The 20,224-nt window shown below is 35.9% G+C and overlaps 4 protein-coding genes across 4 annotated transcripts; all 4 read left to right on the forward strand.

Moving 5' to 3' along the window:
- Positions 1-2,338: 2,338 nt before the first annotated feature.
- Positions 2,339-5,687, forward strand: LOC107466865 (uncharacterized). Its single transcript, XM_016085874.1, has 5 exons — positions 2,339-2,488; positions 2,617-2,856; positions 4,253-4,844; positions 4,943-5,382; positions 5,496-5,687. The coding sequence occupies exons 1-5, from the start codon at positions 2,339-2,341 to the stop codon at positions 5,685-5,687; spliced, it is 1,614 nt and encodes a 537-aa protein (XP_015941360.1).
- Positions 5,688-10,847: 5,160 nt separating this feature from the next.
- Positions 10,848-11,986, forward strand: LOC107467075 (uncharacterized). Its single transcript, XM_016086107.3, has one exon. It carries the CDS (start codon positions 11,131-11,133, stop codon positions 11,719-11,721), a length of 591 nt encoding a protein of 196 aa, XP_015941593.1. The 5' UTR covers positions 10,848-11,130; the 3' UTR covers positions 11,722-11,986.
- A 1,780-nt stretch (positions 11,987-13,766) lies between these two features.
- LOC107467109 (late embryogenesis abundant protein D-34) lies at positions 13,767-14,914 on the forward strand. Its single transcript, XM_016086147.3, has 2 exons — positions 13,767-14,136; positions 14,228-14,914. Exons 1-2 carry the CDS (start codon positions 13,816-13,818, stop codon positions 14,675-14,677), a joined length of 771 nt encoding a protein of 256 aa, XP_015941633.1. The 5' UTR covers positions 13,767-13,815; the 3' UTR covers positions 14,678-14,914.
- Positions 14,915-16,699: 1,785 nt separating this feature from the next.
- Positions 16,700-17,471, forward strand: LOC107466913 (transcription repressor OFP12-like). The gene has a single exon (XM_021131224.2). The coding sequence runs from the start codon at positions 16,736-16,738 to the stop codon at positions 17,297-17,299; it is 564 nt and encodes a 187-aa protein (XP_020986883.2). The 5' UTR covers positions 16,700-16,735; the 3' UTR covers positions 17,300-17,471.
- The last annotated feature ends 2,753 nt before the right edge of the window (positions 17,472-20,224 follow it).

Consider the following 20,224-nt stretch of genomic DNA (forward strand, 5'->3'; position numbering starts at 1 on the left):
TTTATTTATATATAAATATATAATTTAATCTATTTTTAATATATATTTTATATTTTAATGTATATTTTATGTTAATAATTTTTAGTATATATTTAACAAAATTGTTTAAATATACATTAACTTAAACGTGGGAGTAATTTTTGGTGTTAAAAAAAGTCGAAATAATAATTTGTCACTAGCATAATAGAAAAGTTAATATCTTGACATAACACCAACTATTTTGGATTTTATGTGTGTGAGCAAAAACATAGTTAATTCATGTAAAAATTTATACCTTTTTAATATTAAATTGAATATGTCTATGATGGATAAAAAAGCAATTAAAATTAATTGAGAAACATGTCATGGGAGAACTTGACTTTGGAAAAGGACCACAGAAAAAATTGGCAAGAATAAATGGGAAGTATTATTATTTTTAGACAAAAGGACAAATAGGTTCCTGAGTTTTTGGCCCGTGGACATTGTCGTCTCTGAGCATTTGAAAATACTTTTAAATCTCCGACCTTAGCAAATTTTGGACGGATGAGTCCCTCCGTGGATTTGCCTCCGCCGGACCCATCGGAGAAGTCTGATCTGGCTCCCCTGAGGATGACGTGGCACGCATGGTTGACAGCTGGACTGCTGAGTAGAAAGCTCCCTTCGAAAATTGGACAATGAAGTCCCTCTACCACTAAACTACGTCGTTTTGCCACTCTACCCTTACAATACAAAGTCTGTTACAATACCCTTTACACCCACATCTCCCTTTCTGAATTACAATTAACCCTAAGGAATACCAACGTTCATCATACTCTGTTTCTCCCTCCAAAAAGATCACAACCCAGAGCTGAGACGTTCGCCGTGTGGAGTGGCTGTCGAAGCGGCGTCCATTGTTGTCTGAGTTGCTGGCTTCGTCACCGAAGGTAAGAACTCTATACTGTAGCGTAGTTAGTGGATTGTGAGGTTAAATATCACTGCAAGTATGAAGTATGATGTGAATGGAATGAGCGTGCATGTTGATAGAAGTTGTGAAAAAAGTAATCGGAATTTTGGGTTGAAGTTAAATCACAGTTAGGGCCCCGAAATTTTCTCGGTTATTTTTCGTTTTGGATGTTGAAGGTTCCTGCCTTTTAATATGTGAATAGAGTAATTCTTGATCATTGTTTACAGTTTTCCATTTTTCTTGTGTCAGATGGTTGATGTGTTTGTAGTGCCCGTGTTCCACCATGGAGGTAATTTTGTGAGAGAGAGTAATGGCTGTCTGGTTTACAAAAATGGAAAGGTGGAGAAGTTTCCAGAAATGGACCTAGACTTCGTTAATTTCGGAGACTTGATCACACTGTTCAAGGGCTTGGGGTACCAATCATATAAGACAGTTTATTGGTATGATCCAATGAGTCCTGATATTGAGTCTGGGCTGCATATTCTCACTGGGGATGCAGGGATTAACGAAATGCGAGAGAACAAGATGAAGAATACAGAGACTGACGAGTTTTACCTATACTTTGATCACCCGGTTGATGAACCTGAGATTGTGGAGAATGCTGGAAAGCAAAGTAAGAGTTCTGATGAGGGAGAGGTTTTGGTGGATGACCAGAGTTCGTCCGCTGATGATGGGTATGAGAGTACGGAGGATGAGCCCTACAAACCTCCACCTCCTGGGTTTGAAAGTGACAGTGATGATGATGATACAAGTGCTGATGATGAGGGTAGCAAAAGGCAGAGAGTAATGAAGGAAAAGAAGAAAGCTGTGTCTCCAAAGAAGACAAGTGCAAACAAGACAGGTGCTAAAAGAAAGAGGAAGACGTGGAAGAAGATGGGACAAAGCAGTAGACCCAATGAGCAGCAGACCAGAAATTATGTTGGGCCTGATCCTAATGTGCAGCCCAACAGAGGCCCACAGCCCAACATGGACCAAGATGTTAGGTTCTATGAGAGCTTGATGTAAGATGATGATGATGACCCGGTATATGACTATGAATCTGAGACTTTACATACACCTATTTCATCAGATGATGAATCTAGCAAGCATAAATTTCCTGAGTTTGATGACGATTATGAGCATGGAGAGGGGAGGTTTGAGTTAGGGACAAGGTTTGCCACCATTGACAGATTTAAGGAAGTTGTAAAAGACTCATTCATTGCTGAGGGTAGGGAGCTAAGGTGGATTAAGAATGACAAAGAGAGAGTGAAGGTGGGATGCATGGATGATGAGTGTCCGTGGCTGGTTCATTTATCATACAACAAGTCTCTGCAATGCTACCAGGTTAAGACTTACAAGAATGACCATACATGTGCAAGGGACATGGGAAGTAATGCGGCTGATTAACATTGGATTAGCTTAAAGGTTGAGAAGAGAATGAATACACAGCCTCATATGAGAACAAATGAGGCTATTGACTTCCTCAGAGAAGAATTCTCACTCACTGCACATCCAAAAATGGTGTACAGAGCAGTTAGAGAGGCAAGAGAGAGAATCATGGGTAATGAGAGGGAGCAGTATAGTAATGTTAGAGATTATTTGTTTGAGATATTAAGAAGCAATCCAGGGTCCAGGGCAGAGTTGTGTGTCACTCCTATACCTCAATCCCCCCTGTTTTTGATAAACTTTACATATCATTAGAAGCATGCAAACAGGGGTTCAAAAGTGGGTGTAGGCCATTGATACATCTTGATGGCTGCTTTCTGAAGACTTATTATGGTGGACAACTCCTCACAGCAGTTGCCCAGGATGCCAATAACCAATTTTACATGGTTGCCTATGGAGTAGCTAGGTCTGAAACTAAGGAATCCTGGAAGTGGTTCTTGACTCTTCTCGAAGAGGATTTGGGGGATGTGCAGACTCATGGATGGAACTTTATGTCCGACCAACAAAAGGTAAACTTGATTATTACTTAGTGTTGATTAAGACTATGTTATTTCTTAATACATGTGTCCACCTGCTGCTTTAGTTAGTACGAATGATTGCTGTTTTAATTAATATGACTTAGTGATGTTAGTATGAATGCACTACTGCTGCATATGTAAGAATGAGTAGCTGATGATCTACTTAAGATGAGTTAGTGATATTAGTATGAATGTATTACTGCTGCATATGTAAGTCTGAGTAGCTGCTGTGTTAGTTCATAAAGTTATTAGCCATAGACTCAAGAGTTTCTCTTTAAACTATTATAATATTATAATATTATATACTAGTGTACTTATGAGAAGTGAAAATATTGTAGTTGATCTCAATAATCTCATCATTATTAACTGATTATTAATAATATCTATGCACCAACTCAAGTCAAGTACATAATATTTTAGACATATTAGAAGTAGTTATTAATTAATTAATAATAAGCATTGATAAAGTATAGGGTAGGGGGGACAATGTGAAGTGACAATATGGAATTGCTTTCAGATTTCACTACGGTATTTATATATTGTTTGAATATGTAAGGGAGTCTTTTTCAATATAATATGAGAAATTAATATGCTGTCTACATAATTTATACTAAACTTATGTAAAATACAAAAAATAAAAAGATAGATCCCATCATTTATATTCATGTCAAGTAGTTAAAAATTTAGGCATGTGAGAAGGAAAACAGCATATAATTTTAGCATATAGCAAAGCCACAAGGTGTCTTTAGGATCTGTGATGGATACATATATGTATTTAATATTTAATGGTAAAATAGATAATATCTTTGATTTGTTTTTATGTTCAGTTGATAACTTGATATAATATGCAGCAGAACTTGTTTCTACTATTATATGCAGCAGAACTCATTGTGTCTCAGTCTCAATTCACTTTATTTCTACTATTATACATACATATGATGTAAGATTTATTTGCTACGTCATTTTTTTTAGTAATTTTACATTTTATACAATCATAAACAATGACTTCATTCTACATGTAAACTAAAAATACATTATAAGGTTTATATGACTTAGTGCTGGTTTAGTGTGAATGTACTACTGCTGCATATTTAAGTATGAGTAGCTGCTGATTTAGTTTATATGACTTAGTGATGTTAGTATGAATGCACTACTTGTGCATATCTAAGTATGAGTTGCTGCTGTTTTAGTTAATAAGAGTTAGTGCTGGTTTAGTTACTATGAATGCACTACTGCTTTTTTACTATGAATGCACTACTGCTTTAGTTAGTATGAATGCACTGCTGCTGTGTTAGTTAATATATTGTTGAATACTACTTTGATTAAGTGATGTTGGTATGATGACTGCAACTTGGGTACTTGATTTATTTGTTAAACTGAACTGTAGGGACTGCTACCTGCTTTGAAGGCAGTTATGCCAAATGCCCATCACTGGAACTGTGTGATGCACATTTGGAAAAATTTTATCAACCGATTTAAAGATCTCTATATTCGGGAGGTGGTTTGGGACTGTGCTAAATACACCACAATACCAGAATTTAAGGAGCAAATGGAGAAACTCAAGCGAATCAACCAGGGTGCATGGGAGTATTTATCGAAATTTGAGCCTGCAACTTGGGTGAAGGCCTACTTCTCACATGGACCAAAAGTGGACAACCTCACAAATAACATGTGTGAGGTGTTCAACTCGAAGATTGTAAACTATAGAAGCAGGCCTATTCTCACAATGTGTGAAGAAATAAGGTGCTATCTAATGCGGAGGATGGTCAAGCATAAGCAGTTGCTACAAAATGTTTCTGAAAAGCTGGCACCTGTACAGCAGAAGAGGCTGGATCGTCTTATTAGGCCCAGTAATAAGTGGGTTGCAGAGTGGACAGGTGACGAAGATCGAAAGAGGTTCGAAGTGAGTCGTAAGACAACAAAGGTGGATGTGGATCTCATCAAGCAAACCTGCTCATGCAACAAATGGCAGCTGACTGGTTAGTAGGGACGTTAAGTATATTCTGATTTATTTGTTTTACTGTTCTCAAATTTCTGGTTTCATTTAAAACAATTGCATGATGTTGCTCTGTTATAGGCATGCCCTGTATCCATGCAGTAGCAGCAATCAGGAAAAGACATGATCAACCAGAAGAATATGTGCATCCATGGTTATGCATGGAGTCAATCCATAAGACATATGCCTATGCTATTCAACCGGTGCCTAGTCAGGAATTTTGGACACGGAGTGAGTATTCGAGACCAGATCCTCCCATCATAAAGAGACCAATCGGCAGACCAAAGGTACACAACAGACAAAAGGATCCGGCTGAACCAATGATGCAGCAAGGTGCCAAGCTTAAGAGATCCTTTAAGGTTACTTGTAGTAAATGTGGGTCAGAGGGACATAACTACAAGATATGCAAGGGTGCTCCATCTAACCCCAACTGGAAACCTAAGACCAAGAAGTCCAAGAAAGGTGGGACAAGTCAGTCACTAGTTGTCATTCCACTATCACAGTCAGCACCACAGGATGATGTAAGTATTTGTATTTATTCTTAGTAATCTGCTATATTGGTGTAAACTATGTTTAGTTAGATATTTTAGGATTCAAATAGTAATGCGTAACAGTGTTCAACTTAAACTTACAGGATGCCCCTAACACCCAAAGTGCTCCATCTAGCCAGGCAGCAACACCAAACCCTGTAACACCAGCTTCCGTCGCAGACCAACCCCAGCCACGTCGTGTAACTAGAGGTACACCATTTAGGCCTCCACTCCAAGTTCCATCCACACCTCACCAAACATTTCAACCAAAAACTTCAAAAATCAGGCCCAAATAGAAGATATTCAGACCACCTGCCCCACTTTGTGCCACTCCACTCCCACCTCCAAGTCAGCCTGCACCCGCACAGCCTCAACCATCTCAAGTCAGGCCAGGATCGACTTCAGTAGCTTCCAAGGAGACACTGGCAGCAGCAAGCACAGCAACAACAAGACTGTTCAAATTCATTCCTAATCCACCATCCATCAATCCAAAGACATGAAAAAATGTGACATCATGGGCAGCCCACTATGCCTTGTAATATCATTTAGGAAAGTTGAATGTGACAACAATATTTTTTTGGGAGAATTAGTGGCTTTTTGAACAAGCTCCTAGGTTTTTACAAACTGTTGCAATATTGTTAGGTGTTTGAGGCTTATTTTTGTGATGTTAAGCTTCATAATACTATACACTTGAGCAGAATTGTTCTTTTTGGGAAACTTTTAATATATGTTATGTGGTTAAGTATACAACTTTTATGCCTACTATACGCAATCATTCAAGGCTTCTTCACATATTGACAACATAATTTCAACACCCAATTGATATCATAACTTTAACTGCATTTACATAGATAATAGGATACAAATGTTCCCTAAAGACCATGTTTCATTACAAAATAGAAACCAGAATCAACACATTTTCCAACTCTACCTTCTAAAATTCATTTATTAGTCACTACAAACATAAAATGCAGCCACAACAGCACATACAACAATAACAACACAACAAGCTAAGGGGTTTTTTTTCTTCTCCAGCACAGTAACCTTCTCCTCCAGAATATTAATCCTATGATGGAATCCCTCATCCTCTTCAACAACTTCTGGCTCTTTCTCAACCACAGGTCTTTTATCAAAGACGCAACCACTGTTTCCAATTCTAGCCAAATGCTCATCCACCCAAAGAAAAAACTTGCAGTGCGGTTGGTTTCCCTGACAAAAACCCAAAATAAATGCACTATACAAAACCATTCCAACAGAACAAAATTCACAGGTTTCTTATCTTACCTTATAGAATGGGCAACCCATGAAGACTCTGTTTGGGTTCCTAATCGTCCTCGACATATACATTATCGCATAAACTCCACAGAAGCATCTCCGGGCGACATCGTCCTTTGGGTCTCCGTCGTAAAGAACATAAGGGTCTGAGCTTGAGGTAGAATCTTCCTCTCTTACTCCCCTGTGGCTTCTTCTCGACGTTGCTGATGCTCCATTAGCAGCCATGGTTGATGCACGTCCAACTCCTCACCACTGGCCTCCAGAAACAAGCGCAATCAATTTAAGAATTAGGGTAGAGTGGCAAAACGACATAGTTTAGTGGTGGAGGGACTTCATTGTCCAATTTTCGAAGGGAGCTTTCTACTCAGCAGTCCAGCTGTCAACCATGCGTGCCACGTCATTCTCAGGGGAGCCAGATCAGACTTCTCCGATGGGTCCGGCGGAGGCAAATCCACGGAGGGACTCATCCGTCCAAAATTTGCTAAGGTCGGGGATTTAAAAGTATTTTCAAATGCTCAGGGACGAAAATGTCCACGGGCCAAAAGCTCAGGGACCTATTTGTCCTTTTGTCTTATTTTTATTTCCTTTTTCATGCTACCTATCTTTTTCTAATGCACTTAGCAACAATCTCACCTATCTTCTTCTTTAGAATCTTGATAAGAGGTTTCAATATATGATTTTATTTTTAGTTATGAATGTCCACCAGCTTCTAAGCGGAGATTTGATACCATATGACTCCATGTGTTAACAGTACTATTAATTCTTGTATTTGTCTATTATCTATTCACTAATTCACATATGGATTAGCATTAAAATGTAATACTGTATATAAAGGAAAAATAATTAACCACATTAGTTACTTTTGAAATTAGAGTTAGTAATTTTTAGAGTTTTAATATTTATGTATAAATAAGACTCTTCAATTTATTTTAGGAAGAGTGAGAGTAATAATTAACATTTATTTTCTTTTTTTTTACAATTATTTTTTAATTTGTATAGACTTTATTTTTCACATGGTATCAGATAGCGCCCAAAATTCATAGAAACAGAATATATCAACAATAATCCATCATCTGCTGCTGCTGCTACTCAAACATCAATTTCTGCGTCAATTCTAAAGCCCCTTTCTGTTCTTTTACCAGAAAAACTCAATAGTAGGCGAGTTGCAGTATGCAACAATTATACGATCTGATATCAGTTTTTCAGTGAACAAACTGAGTCAATTTATGTCCAACCCCTACCAAGAACATTGGGTTGCAGTTAAACGAGCTGAGTCCTGAGATACTTGACAGGTACTGCTGAGCTCAAATTGTAATTTCATAAATGCACTAATTTACGTTTTTCTGCTTTTTTTAGACTCAGATTGGACGAGTGATCTTGATGATAGAAAATCTATAATTGGATTTTGTATGTACTATGGTTCAAATCTGGTGTCTTGGAAAAGCAGCAAACAACCCACGGTCAGTCGAAACTCAACTGAGGCTGAATATAGAGCCCTAGCAGCAGTGTCATTTGGATTCAAAATCTTCTGGCTGAATCGCATCAGCCTTGTCCAGCTTCTCCCACTGTATTTTATGACAATACTTCAGCTGTGCTGCTTGCATATAATCCAATCCTACATAATTGGACTAAAAATTTTGAGTTAGATCTCTACTTTGTTCGGGACAAGGTGATCAAAGGCTCTATTGCTGTCACACATATTCCATCAACTAAACAAGTGGCAGATGTGTTAACAAAACTTCTGTCATTAGCCAGCTTTGACAAGTTTAAAAGAAAACTCAGGTTGGCATTCAAACCAGCATGAGTTTGTGGGGGGATAATAACATATATAAAGGAAAAATAATTAACCACATTAGTTACTTTTGAAACTAGAGTTAGTAGTTTTTAGAGTCTTAATATTCATGTATAAATAATGTTAGAATTTGGTTGAATTAGTCCTACATTGCTTAGGATAGCAAATAGAGTGGGTGGCCTAGGCTATAAATATGAGGCTAAGTTCTCCATATTTTTTGCGCCAGTCATAAACACTTAAAGCTTGTATCTGACTTTTCTTTTCCTCTATACTCTTTGATTAGAGAGTGTTGTGAGGTGTAGTTAAATATTTGCTTTGAGAGAGTGTGGGTGTACTGGGGTGCCGGTGTTATTGAGAAAGAAGTCTATGTGTTGTAACAATTTTTACATAGTGATAATCTCTGGTTGTCATTTGACAACGGCCGTGGTATTTTCTCCGATAATTGGAGTTTTCATGTTAAATTCTTGTGTTGTGATTGTGTCTATTTTATTTCTCTATCAAAGGTGTTTTTTCAAGAAAAAATAGTGTCTTATTCCCAACAAATAAGACTCTTCAATTTACTGTAAAAAGAGTGAGAATAATAGTTAACATTTATTTTTTTTCTTTCTGCAATTATTCTCTGCTTTGTATAGACTTTATTTCTCACCAAATGTTTATTAGAAAAAACAGTAATTAAAAATTGATGAATGATTTGTAATTGGATATTTCAATCATGTGGTAAGGAAAATTATTGCAGCTACATAATATTTACGAGTATATTTGCAACTTAAAATTCAAGAAAAAGAGAAAAAAATTGAATGAGTAGTTCAGTAAAACAGAGTAGTCTAAATTATGTTCAATCGTCTCTTTCTTTTTCTTCAATGTTCAATTTACTAACACTATATAAATTGTATTTTATGTTGATATCATATGATGACGTTTATAAATTAAATTTTAGTAGGATCTTGTTTTTACTCGATCAAAAGTCAACGTGTTATTATTTATTAAAAGATAGCACAGTACTATTGCAATAATTTAGTATAAATCAAACTACATTTTCTTGTCTCAAAGGTAAATAATGATAGGAGTAAAACAGTCGAGCATATACTCGATATTAAAATGAAACTCAACAAACTTGACAATTTAAACTAAACTATGCTCGTGAAGGAGTTATAGTTCAGATGATATAATTTTTTTATATTCACGTAAAAATTATAAATTTAAATTTCTCTATTTTTAGTTTAAAAAAAAAAACTAAACCATGGTCTCACTGAAAATAGATTTTATTTTATCACCAGGATCTCGTCCACTTGGAAATTTATGAGATCTTAATTTGATTTACAGTTAAGTATATAAAAAATGGTTGTAAATATATAAAGATCAAAACGATCATTTTAAATTTAAAGACGAAATTGATTATTATCAAAAAGGCTATTGATACTTGTGTGGGTAGCAATGGCTTCTTATTCCCTAACTCTTTCTCGTCCAAGCTTATTCCTGTGAGGGGCAAAAGGTCAGTTCTTCTCTTCAATGATTGGATCAAAAGCTTATATATATATATTCACCTGGCAGTATGTTAGAAACTGTTACAATCCAAATTCACCTAGCTATTACAATTTACAGGCATTTACGACTAACGTTGTCATTTTTCTCTTCTAACAATTGGACGATACTGCAAAATATTTTCATAACGAAAATAAATTTAATTTATAGAGAGCACTCACAAAGATGATTAAAACGTCTTTTTCCTAATGACATTTTTTAATAATTAAAATTTAACTTATATAATCAATAAAACTGTGTTATTTTTGTCAAAATTAGATTAAATCAATTAGTTTGACCGAAAATTTGGTAAACTAAATCTTGAACCAATATAAATTAATATTTTTTATAGAAAATAACTATAATATTCTTATTATAAAAAATAACTAAAATACTCTTATTATATATATTAATTTTGAAAATCATAAATTCTAGTCATTTTCTTCTCTATCGTTATAGGGTTAGAATTTAAAGTTTTTAAAAGTAATATATATATGGAATATTTTAGTTGTATTTTATAATAGGGATATTGTAGTAATTTTTTATAAAAAATATTAATTTATACCGATTCAAAATTTAATTTATTAATTTTTTTGCTAAATTTATTTGTCCGATCTAATTTTAATAAAAATAATATAATTTAATTACTTATATGTATTAAATTTTAGTTTTTAAAAAATATCTTTAAAAAAAGACATTTTTAACATCTTTATTTAAGTAGCTCCCTTCTAATAATACAGTAATTCCTGTTTTTCATTGGGCAAGGTGTTTCCTTTTTTGAGTTAATTGATAATTATTTTTCTAACAATAATTGCTAATAATAATTGATGGAGAGATTTATTAGTAAATTAGAAGAAGAAGAAGGGCAACACAGTAACATCAAATTCAAATCAATCCATTCTCCTTTATCTCGCCACTTATTTCTCTCTCTCCATTCTCTTCACCACATCCCTTCACACAATTCCGAACTCCCAAAAATTTTCTGCGCTCAAAAGAAAAATACAAATAAAAAATCTACTTCCCCCCTTCAGAATACTCGATCGTATCGAAAATTAGGGTTAGGGTTTGTTCCGGCCTTCTTCACACCAAGAAAGCCCCCCCAAATTAAGAAAGAGGGGAAAATAACTGAAACGATTAAAACTTGTTCCTTTATGGTTCTTTCTCCGATTCTTCATCGGTATTGGTTGATTTTGTTGTTAATCTTGGCGCTGCAATCCTCTGTTGCGTTCCCATCCAGAGCTACTACCATGAAGGTTCATCCCGTTGGTCCCCGAAAGCGCAACATCACCATTCAATTCGGTGTCGACGCCGCAGCCGCCGCCGGAAAGAAGCTCCGTCGCTTGCCGCACGTCTTCAGCCGCGTCCTGGAGCTCCCGTTTCGATCCGACGCCGATGTTGCCATCGAGGAGGCCCCCGATTGCTTTCGCTTTGTCGCCGAGACTGACGGAATCGGTGACGTGAGGGCGCACGCTGTAGAAATTCATCCCGGCGTCACCAAGATCGTCGTCAGAGACGGTAGTCCAGTGGAGTTCTCCCTCGACGATCTCCAGCTCGACATGTGGAGGTTCCGGCTGCCGGAATCAACGCGGCCGGAGCTTGCGAGCGCCGTGTTCGTCGACGGCGAGCTTATCGTCACGGTGCCAAAGGGCGAAGACGAAGAAGAGGAAGCGACGGAGAATGTTGAGGATAGTGATGGCGGTAGGGGCATGGGTAATGGTGGTAGGCTTGTGCTTGTACAGTGATGAAGGTGGTTCTGATGGTGGTGACGATGATGATGATAAAAGGTGCCTTCCAAACGCGGCCTTAGTATGTGAGTTTAGATTTTCAGGTTGTTATCTTTGGAACTGGTTTCTCTCTGTGAATTTGATTGTTGCTATTGTTGAATCAGAAAGGGAAAAAAAGGGTTGTCTTTTTTTCTTTGCTTCTTCACATTGTAAGAATGGTCTATATGGCTATATTCATGACAATGGCAATATTCGTGATTAGTTAAATAGATGTTGTCATTCATTCGGTGTCTATGCTGTTTGATTGTTTCTCAATTAGGATTTATCTGCATATTTTTTGACACAGTTAACTCTGTTTTCTTAGACTAGTTAACTTTGTTTGTTCTTCAGTTGAGTGCTTTTCTCTTGCTGCAAGTTGAATTGGTATTAACTCTAGACTTTTGTGATTTAATATTTGATGGTGGTGAACATTTGAATGATCAAGAAAGAAGATCACTCAGGAATTTGTGTTGCTTTTCTGACACCCAAAGTTTGTTGTTCACGCCAACATATTATCCCTTTTAGTCTATAGACTAATCATTTTTTGTTCACTTGAAGATTTATTAGGTCCAATTATTATGAAATATAACATTTGCTTCGATGGGAATGGATGTATGTTAGTTCTATTTTATTTTTTCAGTACACTGCACGTAACATTTATTTCAGCTTGCTATGTGCTTTTTCACAAAAATGGTTAATAGTAGTAGTACTACTCTGTACACACATAAAGAGAAGGCATCACATAAAAACAGAGTTCTGTTGCTTCGTCTAGTTCAAAAGCACCAAGCATATTCTTTGCACCGCGTTGGAAACATCTTTATGAAAGAATGTGTTTTGAAAGCTAATTCGCTGAATGTCTTGGGTGAAGGTGAAAATTATTCTTCGTAATGTTTACCAAGTCATGAATTTTTTGTCTCAAAGGGTGAACTTGATAATGCTGAATCAAAACCGGCTGTACCAGCTTAGAACAGAGCGAAGCCACCAATATTAACATGTCAAGTGCCATACAGCACGGGTCTTCTGATCTGTTACGGGGGCTACTATGGTGGGAATTACTTGATTAGCGAGTTATATGACTACTTTGGTCACCGAATTTGTATTTTAAATTCTAAACCACTGATTGAGGTTAAAGTACTTAACTATAAGTTATGTACTTATTATTTAATATGTAATAAATATAAACGATGTCTCAATTTTATCCACAGTTTTAACACCTATCTGGTTTGGATTTGTCAAACACCACCCTTGGTGATGGGGAAGAGTGCATTCAGTCACTTTGCTCCACTCTGCCAGTATACTCCATGAACACCTCTGCTTTGTGGAAACAAAGGGGATGGTGATGTCGCACCAAGGGAAGATCATGCCCCCTTCCTAGAATTGTAGTTGGAAAAGGGAACTATATCTTGTCTTGGTGCATCGCTTTTTCTGTTGCATAATGATCGTAGATGATTATCTTCCTTGATGTTATTAAACTCAACAGAGCCATATATAGATGCAACGCAATCACGTTAGTTGCAACTTGCAAGCCCAAGCACACACTTTCCTTGGAAGAACCATGATTACTCTCAAATCACAATACTTTTCTTGCTTAATATCACAATGGTCTGTTATTTCTTTTCCTGTACATTTCCACCGATATTTATTCAAATATTACAATTCATTTATGAATATGATTAGAAACATAAGATATTACAAATTCACAAATATTATATTATGAAATTTTAAAATACTAAATACCAGATAACGAAGTGCTGTTGAAGGGGTATTCAGCTAGAAATGAGGCTCTTGTATGATAATAAAAAAATTTATTAACTTTGTCAGTGTAAATGGTATTGTGCATATATATCCTCTTCTGGAATTCAGTCTTGAAAAAATTAGAACACCAATGCTAGATGGGTGCCAGAAGAACATGCCACGTTCTATTAGCATACCACTCTAATGGATGACAGGTGTCATACTCTGCCACGTGTACTCCCCTTTCCACCTCTTGACCTCCGTCAAAACCTATATATATACTTATTCTGCAAATTGCATGTCATATAATATAAGCTTGAAGCTACTTTAGTGAAAACAATGAGCCAGGAACAGCAAAGGCGCCCCGAAGAATCTGACCCCATCAAATACGGCGACGTTTTCAATGTCTCCGGCGAACTCGCGGAGAAGCCTGTCAAACCCGAAGACGCCGCCATGATGCAGAGCGCTGAGACCCGCGTTCTCGGCAAGACCCAGCCAGGAGGAGCAGCAGCAACCATGCAATCCGCCGCCACCCTGAACGAGCAGGCTGGCCTCGTCGGACACCATGATGTCAACGAGGTCGCCGGAGACCGCGGTGTCACCGTCACTGATATGCAAGCCCCCGGAAGACGCATTGTAACCGAATCAGTTGGTGGACAGGTTCTGTTCTTATCTTTAATTATTTTCTCTCCTCATCTCGATTTCAACTTATGTTGTTATATCTATGTCTTTTTTTCCCTGCGATTTTAAGGTTGTCGGGCAGTATGTTGAGCCGACACCGGTTCAGTCTAGCCGGGCCAGCGCGGTTCGAGAGAGTGCAATAACCATAGGGGAGGCGCTGGAGGCTACCGCGCAGACGGTGGGGAGCAAGCCGGTGGAGCAGAGTGATGCTGCCGCAATACAAGCGGCTGAGGTGAGGGCAACCGGGAGCAATGTAATCCAGCCGGGAGGTTTGGCTGCCATGGCTCAGTCGGCGGTGGCTTTCAATGCTGGGTGCCGGAATCCCCAAGATAAGATCAAGCTGGCCGACATCCTGACCGGCGCCACTGCGAAGCTGCCGGCTGACAAGGCTGCTACGCACCAGGATGCTGAAGGAGTTGCGAGTGCGGAAGCAAGGAACAACACCGGTGGAACCACCCCTGGTGGCGTTTCGGCTTCTGTGGCTGCAGCTGCTCGGCTCAATGAGAAAGTTAATGTGTAATATAATACAAGGATATATGAAGTTGGGGTTGGTAATGGTATAGTACTCGTTTCTAGTACTCTTTCTGTGTATATGTATTAGGGTATGTTTTGGGTTTTATAGGTACTTTCAAGCATCAGACTAAATATATTTTTGTTTGTTTGTTAGCTAGAGAGCTTTTGTGATCATATATGATCATATCATGTCTGTAGTAGTCACATGTTGCTTGCTTAATATCTAATCAACTATTTGCCTCTACTATTGGCCAAGGTCATAGTTTTCTTTTTCTTGTTCTTTTTTCCTCAATTGAACCATTGTGAAAAAGCCCAAGCAACATTGACACTCAGCTACCTAAGAAGGGCTCAATCCAATAGGCCTAGTAATCAAACCTTATTGCAGGTCCATGAGATTGAGAAGGAAAAATAAACAGGCTGAGAAGGCATCACATGAATGATGCCTTAAATCCTTTGTAATTTTCCAAACGAGAAGATTTAACCTGCAGTTAGCAACTTGATAAACAATGAATTATGTTATTGATAAGTCACTGAATTGTAATGCAAACATTACATTATGTTTAAGTATTCAACAAGGTGTGTTAAGCATATACACAGAGATTTAGGCAATTTGAACAAGGTCATAAAAAATGAAAAGAAAGTGGAAAGAGCAGAAAAGGTTAGAAGTTGGAAGAGGAGGGGGGACCCTGTGTTAGTTGCTAGTATTAGGCAGAAGTAGGAAAGGATGGGAAGGACGATGATCACGTGATTACAATATCACATGGGAATGATACAAATACAAAACTACCACCTCAGATTCAGAACACTCACTCGCCCATTTTTGTCGCCTAGAATCCCACTCAGACACTTTTGCATTGCATGCCTGCCTGCTCCCACAGATATGCACTCCATCCATGCCATTTTATCTTTATCTTTTCATTTTGGCCAAGCCTATATAATATCATTCAATCTTCAATCTTAGTATCACAACTCAGCTAAAAAGGTAATTATGCACTTAGGAAATTCACAAAAAAGGAATCCCTGGATCAATCGAATTAATGCACTGAAACTCTTGCATTGTATGGTCATGGAAATGCGCACAAAATTTCTTCACAGATTTGAAATGACAGATAGGTGCGACCACACACTACTTGATATTTCATTATTGGACGTACATTCAAATTAAACACTACTACTCACTACTACTTATCCAAAACAAATTTTTCACATATATCTGATAATCAATCAAGTTATAATTCCATTTAATTCAAAATAACATACAGGGACAAGAATCGGTCGGTCTCTGAATCCTCCATAGGGACCACCATGTGCATGAGTAGTCCTGTGTAGCGATCACGTTTTTTAATTTTTATTTCAAATATACGTTCGTTCGTATTTTCACCGTAAAATGAATGTATAGACATATAATACCTTATATTATTCAAACACATATTCCCTAAAATGTATGCATATCCCTAGTTCTTGTCTGTATCTCTCGGTTACCGGTACATATCAATTTTACTATCAACATCAATTATTTGCATACCATCAATATAAGTACAAACGTTAAGAAAATCTTGGATGCAATGCATGATGTGATAAAGTAGTGTTAGGTCAAGTATATAGGTTATTGCAATATTTAGTTGTTGTATATATGTTGAGACATAATAAAAATTCGATAGAAACTCACTTATAGTTATCTTGGTGTGAATCTAATAATAGAGTGAATCTAATAATAGAAAATTATTAGATTAAAATTTAATTAAATCTAACAAATCATTTAAAAGTTCTCGGTTAACTTTAGATAAAAATAAGTGTGCGAGTTTTTTCATAAAAGTATAATTATGTTTTGGTGAAAATTCAGGTGAAATTAATAATTGAAAATTGTTAGATGATTTGATTGATTTGACTAAATTTTTATCTACGACTTTCAACTATTAACCTCACCTAAAGTTGACTCCAGCTCAATTTTCCCTTATGTTTTGTGCTTTTTTTTATTATATATATTGTAACATAATTTGATGTATGTATTTATAAGAGAGGAATGAAGGAAGAGAGAGAGTGTAAGATTGCAAATCGGTCCAAGATGTCAAAGCTGTTCTCAAAGCACCTTCACCTCTGCTTCTTCAAGCTCAAGAACCATCCAACCATCCTCTCTTCGTCACCGTCACCGTCCACTCCCACAAGCACCTCCAACTTAACTACCTCCCACTCCTCCGAAGACCCACCTGACTTGGCCTCACTCTTCGCCTCTGACAGATTCTTCTTCTCGTCGCCGGGCACCTCGAACTCCATCATAGAGTCCCCGGACACGCGTGCCTCCATACCAAGCGGCGGAGTGAAGGTTCCAAAGTACTCGGTGGACCCCTACGTGGATTTCTTCCGCTCAATGCAGGAAATGATTGCTTCACGACGCCGGAGTTTGGATGTGAACAAAGACTGGGACTATCTCCACGATCTTCTCTTGTGCTACCTGGCTCTCAATCCATCACACACCCACAGGTACATTGTTCGGGCCTTCACCGATCTCGTCGTTGACCTTTTGTCGTCTTCGTCGTCGTTGCCTTCTCCGCCGGTAGTGAAATCCAAGTCTTGCCGGAGACTCAAGAACCATCGGCATAGTTCTAGTTTCTCAGGGCAGTTGGTGTAGCAACAATGAGTCAATTCATGCATGACATGGATTATTATAATATTAATTAATTGCTTTTGGGTTTCGCTCTGTAATGGCATGTATGTAATTAATTGAGTTTGAGAAATCGAAAAAGGGAAGGTGACATGCAGATGCAGAGGTGTCTGTCTCTGTGCTCCTCCATTAATGGCAACTGGCAACTATATATGGTACTCTTTTTATGTACATTTATTTTTACGGTTAAAAATTATTGAATAATAATTTAATTAAATATATCAAATTATTGAATAGTTTTTAACTAATAATTTTATATAATAAACATAAATGCACCTGAATTTTTACTTATAAAGTTATAATTTTTATTTTTTAATTTTCATACTTAATATTGTCATATCATAATTAGGTTGTGGAGGGAAAGTAGAAACAGAAAAAAATAAGATTGAGATTATTAATGAACGTTGGGAGGCGCAGTAGTTGATATTATTGGAGGTGGCAAGTACAACAAAAACCAATATTAAAGGAAGTACTAGTGATCAAGGAACACTGCTTGCTTACCCAATAATCCCCAAATGAACAAAAATCAATTATGAATAATCATGATCAATTCATGCTCACTCACTCATGTGTCTCTCTTCTCTGCTTTATTCTACCTATCATGCACTAATATATATGCCAAATTGTAATTAAACAAACTCTATTTTTGTTTTGGAATTTAAATAATCTTATCGTCAAATTGGGTACATAAAATCTTCAAAAACAAATGCTGAAGGTAGGTAGGTAATGGCAGCACAAGCAAGGAGCTAGCTAGCGTTGAAGAACTCAATTTGCATTGAATATAAAAAATGTTTGGCTGTGTTATGACTTACGAGAATGCAAATTAACTTTTGAGTTTACTCTGCTTAATTATTGCTATTTATTTTATATGCCATGTAGGGGAGAGTTGGGGACAAAGCAAGAGGATCCAAAGAGAGAACTTCAACAACTACCATATATACGGCAAAAGAATAATGGACACTCTTGCTAAAGCAAGTGTTTTTTTTTTACTTTTTAATTATATATAGATTAGAGGTAGTAGTTGGTTTAGGTAGTTTTATACTATCACCAGACCATTTGTCTTTATGTGTATGCACAATTATTATATGTCAATGTTCATTTGGAATTATAATCGAGTTTAATATGCCACATTAATTAACTATCATATATTGGGTGATAATTCTTCAAGTCTCATTTGGTGAACTAATTAAGAACATTGCCATTTATTGCATATAAAAAAGTGAACGATGAAGACTGCTTGTAACTATATATACATAGAAACAGTTATTTATATATATAGAACTATGAATAAACTATATATAATTAGTGACAATGAGTAGAGGGAAGGCCTTGAGTACAAGATTCTAATATTATGATTAATATTCTTGTTTTCAGCACAAAGAATGCAGGGGTACAAGAATGCATGTTTCCTGTGAATTTCAAACCACTAACACAGAAGATAAAGTTCACATGAAATGTTATACTCTGTTTTGCATTGATGGATCATGCTCATATTTTTTGTTTTCTCTTATTCAAATTCGGAATCCTTTGGCATGGGTAGGGGAGCTTGAAATAAAATTTTGGAGGGATTAAATAGAAAATAATTGTTAATATATTTTTGATATGAACCCATTTAAGATAAGCTCGTCTAACCACATCTTTCTGATTTGGATAATATTGCCAAACTTAAAGCCTTTTTCCAAGGTTTCGTTTCAAAAAATTAAGGTCAAACTAATCAAATGCAACTCTTTGATTTTTTATGATTATTTTATATAAAAATTTGAATATATATCCTCTAAAATATGTAAAAAAAAAGTTAGGACAAATATTAAGATTTATAATATTTATTAAATTTTTTTATCAATTTATACAAATACGATAGTATCAATACTTATTGAATATTCTAATATTTTTTTATCATGTAAAGAATTAAATTAAATAAACAGTCAAATATAAAATAATATTAAATTATATAAATAAAAATATCTAATTTTTTATATTTGAACTCAAAGATAGAAGGAGAGTTGTTTATTAAATAGAGAATTACGAAATGTGAATACACTCAATTCAGTCTAAATCTAACATATTTTAAATGTTTAAAACTAAAAACTATTGTATAATAAAAACAAAAGGTGAAGATTAAACTTTAATATTTTAAATTATAATAAAATATTTGAGCCAACTTCACTACTATTTTTTATTTTAAAAAAAATATTACTAATTTTTTTTATAAAAATTTGAGGCCATTCTCCTTCTTGTCTGAACTAAGTTTCACCCTGCATACGTATAGGGGAAGCATTATTTTTGTCTTTTATCATAGTAACGTGTGTTTCAAGTTTGAACGTAACAAAATATATAGAAAAATGATAGGCGACAATATTTTTTCGTATTTTTTTTATATTTAAATTAATACTAGTCAATTCTTTTTTTTTTTAATCGGTGTTGGTCTCTTACCATTTCTCTTTTATGTTATTTAATATTAATCCGCAAATAATAGCTCAATTGAATTATCAAATCTTTTTCGTAATATATGAAGACTACGCTATATTTGAGAAGTTGGTCTGATGTGATGAAACTATAACATTTCAATTTTCATGTGATACCGCCAAGTAAGAACTAAAAACAATAGATCTAGTGGGGTAGCCAAACCTTTGCGTATGCGTTTATCGCCGTATCTTAATCAAAATGAATTTGGATTATGATTAGATACTTTACTATTACCAAAGATGAAACCCAACGCATCAAAGCTAAGTTTCAAATGTTCAATCATAAAATTGTATTTGGAGTCTAATTATAAAAATGAGTAAGAAAGTTTTTTCTTATATCTACTAATGCTAAGTATATATTAAAATTCGTCATTAAAATTAATTATTAGTATAAAAATTATATATATTAAAAATTAGTTGAATAATA

The sequence above is a fragment of the Arachis duranensis genome, chromosome 9, assembly GCF_000817695.3.
Source record: "Arachis duranensis cultivar V14167 chromosome 9, aradu.V14167.gnm2.J7QH, whole genome shotgun sequence".
NCBI lineage: Eukaryota > Viridiplantae > Streptophyta > Magnoliopsida > Fabales > Fabaceae > Arachis > Arachis duranensis.

What these genes read in the sequence shown, in the direction of transcription:
- LOC107466865 (XM_016085874.1), top strand. Translation starts at nt 2,339, where the DNA reads ATGAATACACAGCCTCATATGAGAACAAATGAGGCTATTGACTTCCTC. An exon ending in TTATGTCCGACCAACAAAAG is followed by an intron (nt 2,857 to 4,252) that starts GTAAACTTGATT and finishes ACTGAACTGTAG; the next exon opens with GGACTGCTACCTGCTTTGAA. An exon ending in CAACAAATGGCAGCTGACTG is followed by an intron (nt 4,845 to 4,942) that starts GTTAGTAGGGAC and finishes GCTCTGTTATAG; the next exon opens with GCATGCCCTGTATCCATGCA.
- LOC107467075 (XM_016086107.3), top strand. Translation starts at nt 11,131, where the DNA reads ATGGTTCTTTCTCCGATTCTTCATCGGTATTGGTTGATTTTGTTGTTA.
- LOC107467109 (XM_016086147.3), top strand. Translation starts at nt 13,816, where the DNA reads ATGAGCCAGGAACAGCAAAGGCGCCCCGAAGAATCTGACCCCATCAAA. An exon ending in CCGAATCAGTTGGTGGACAG is followed by an intron (nt 14,137 to 14,227) that starts GTTCTGTTCTTA and finishes TGCGATTTTAAG; the next exon opens with GTTGTCGGGCAGTATGTTGA.
- LOC107466913 (XM_021131224.2), top strand. Translation starts at nt 16,736, where the DNA reads ATGTCAAAGCTGTTCTCAAAGCACCTTCACCTCTGCTTCTTCAAGCTC.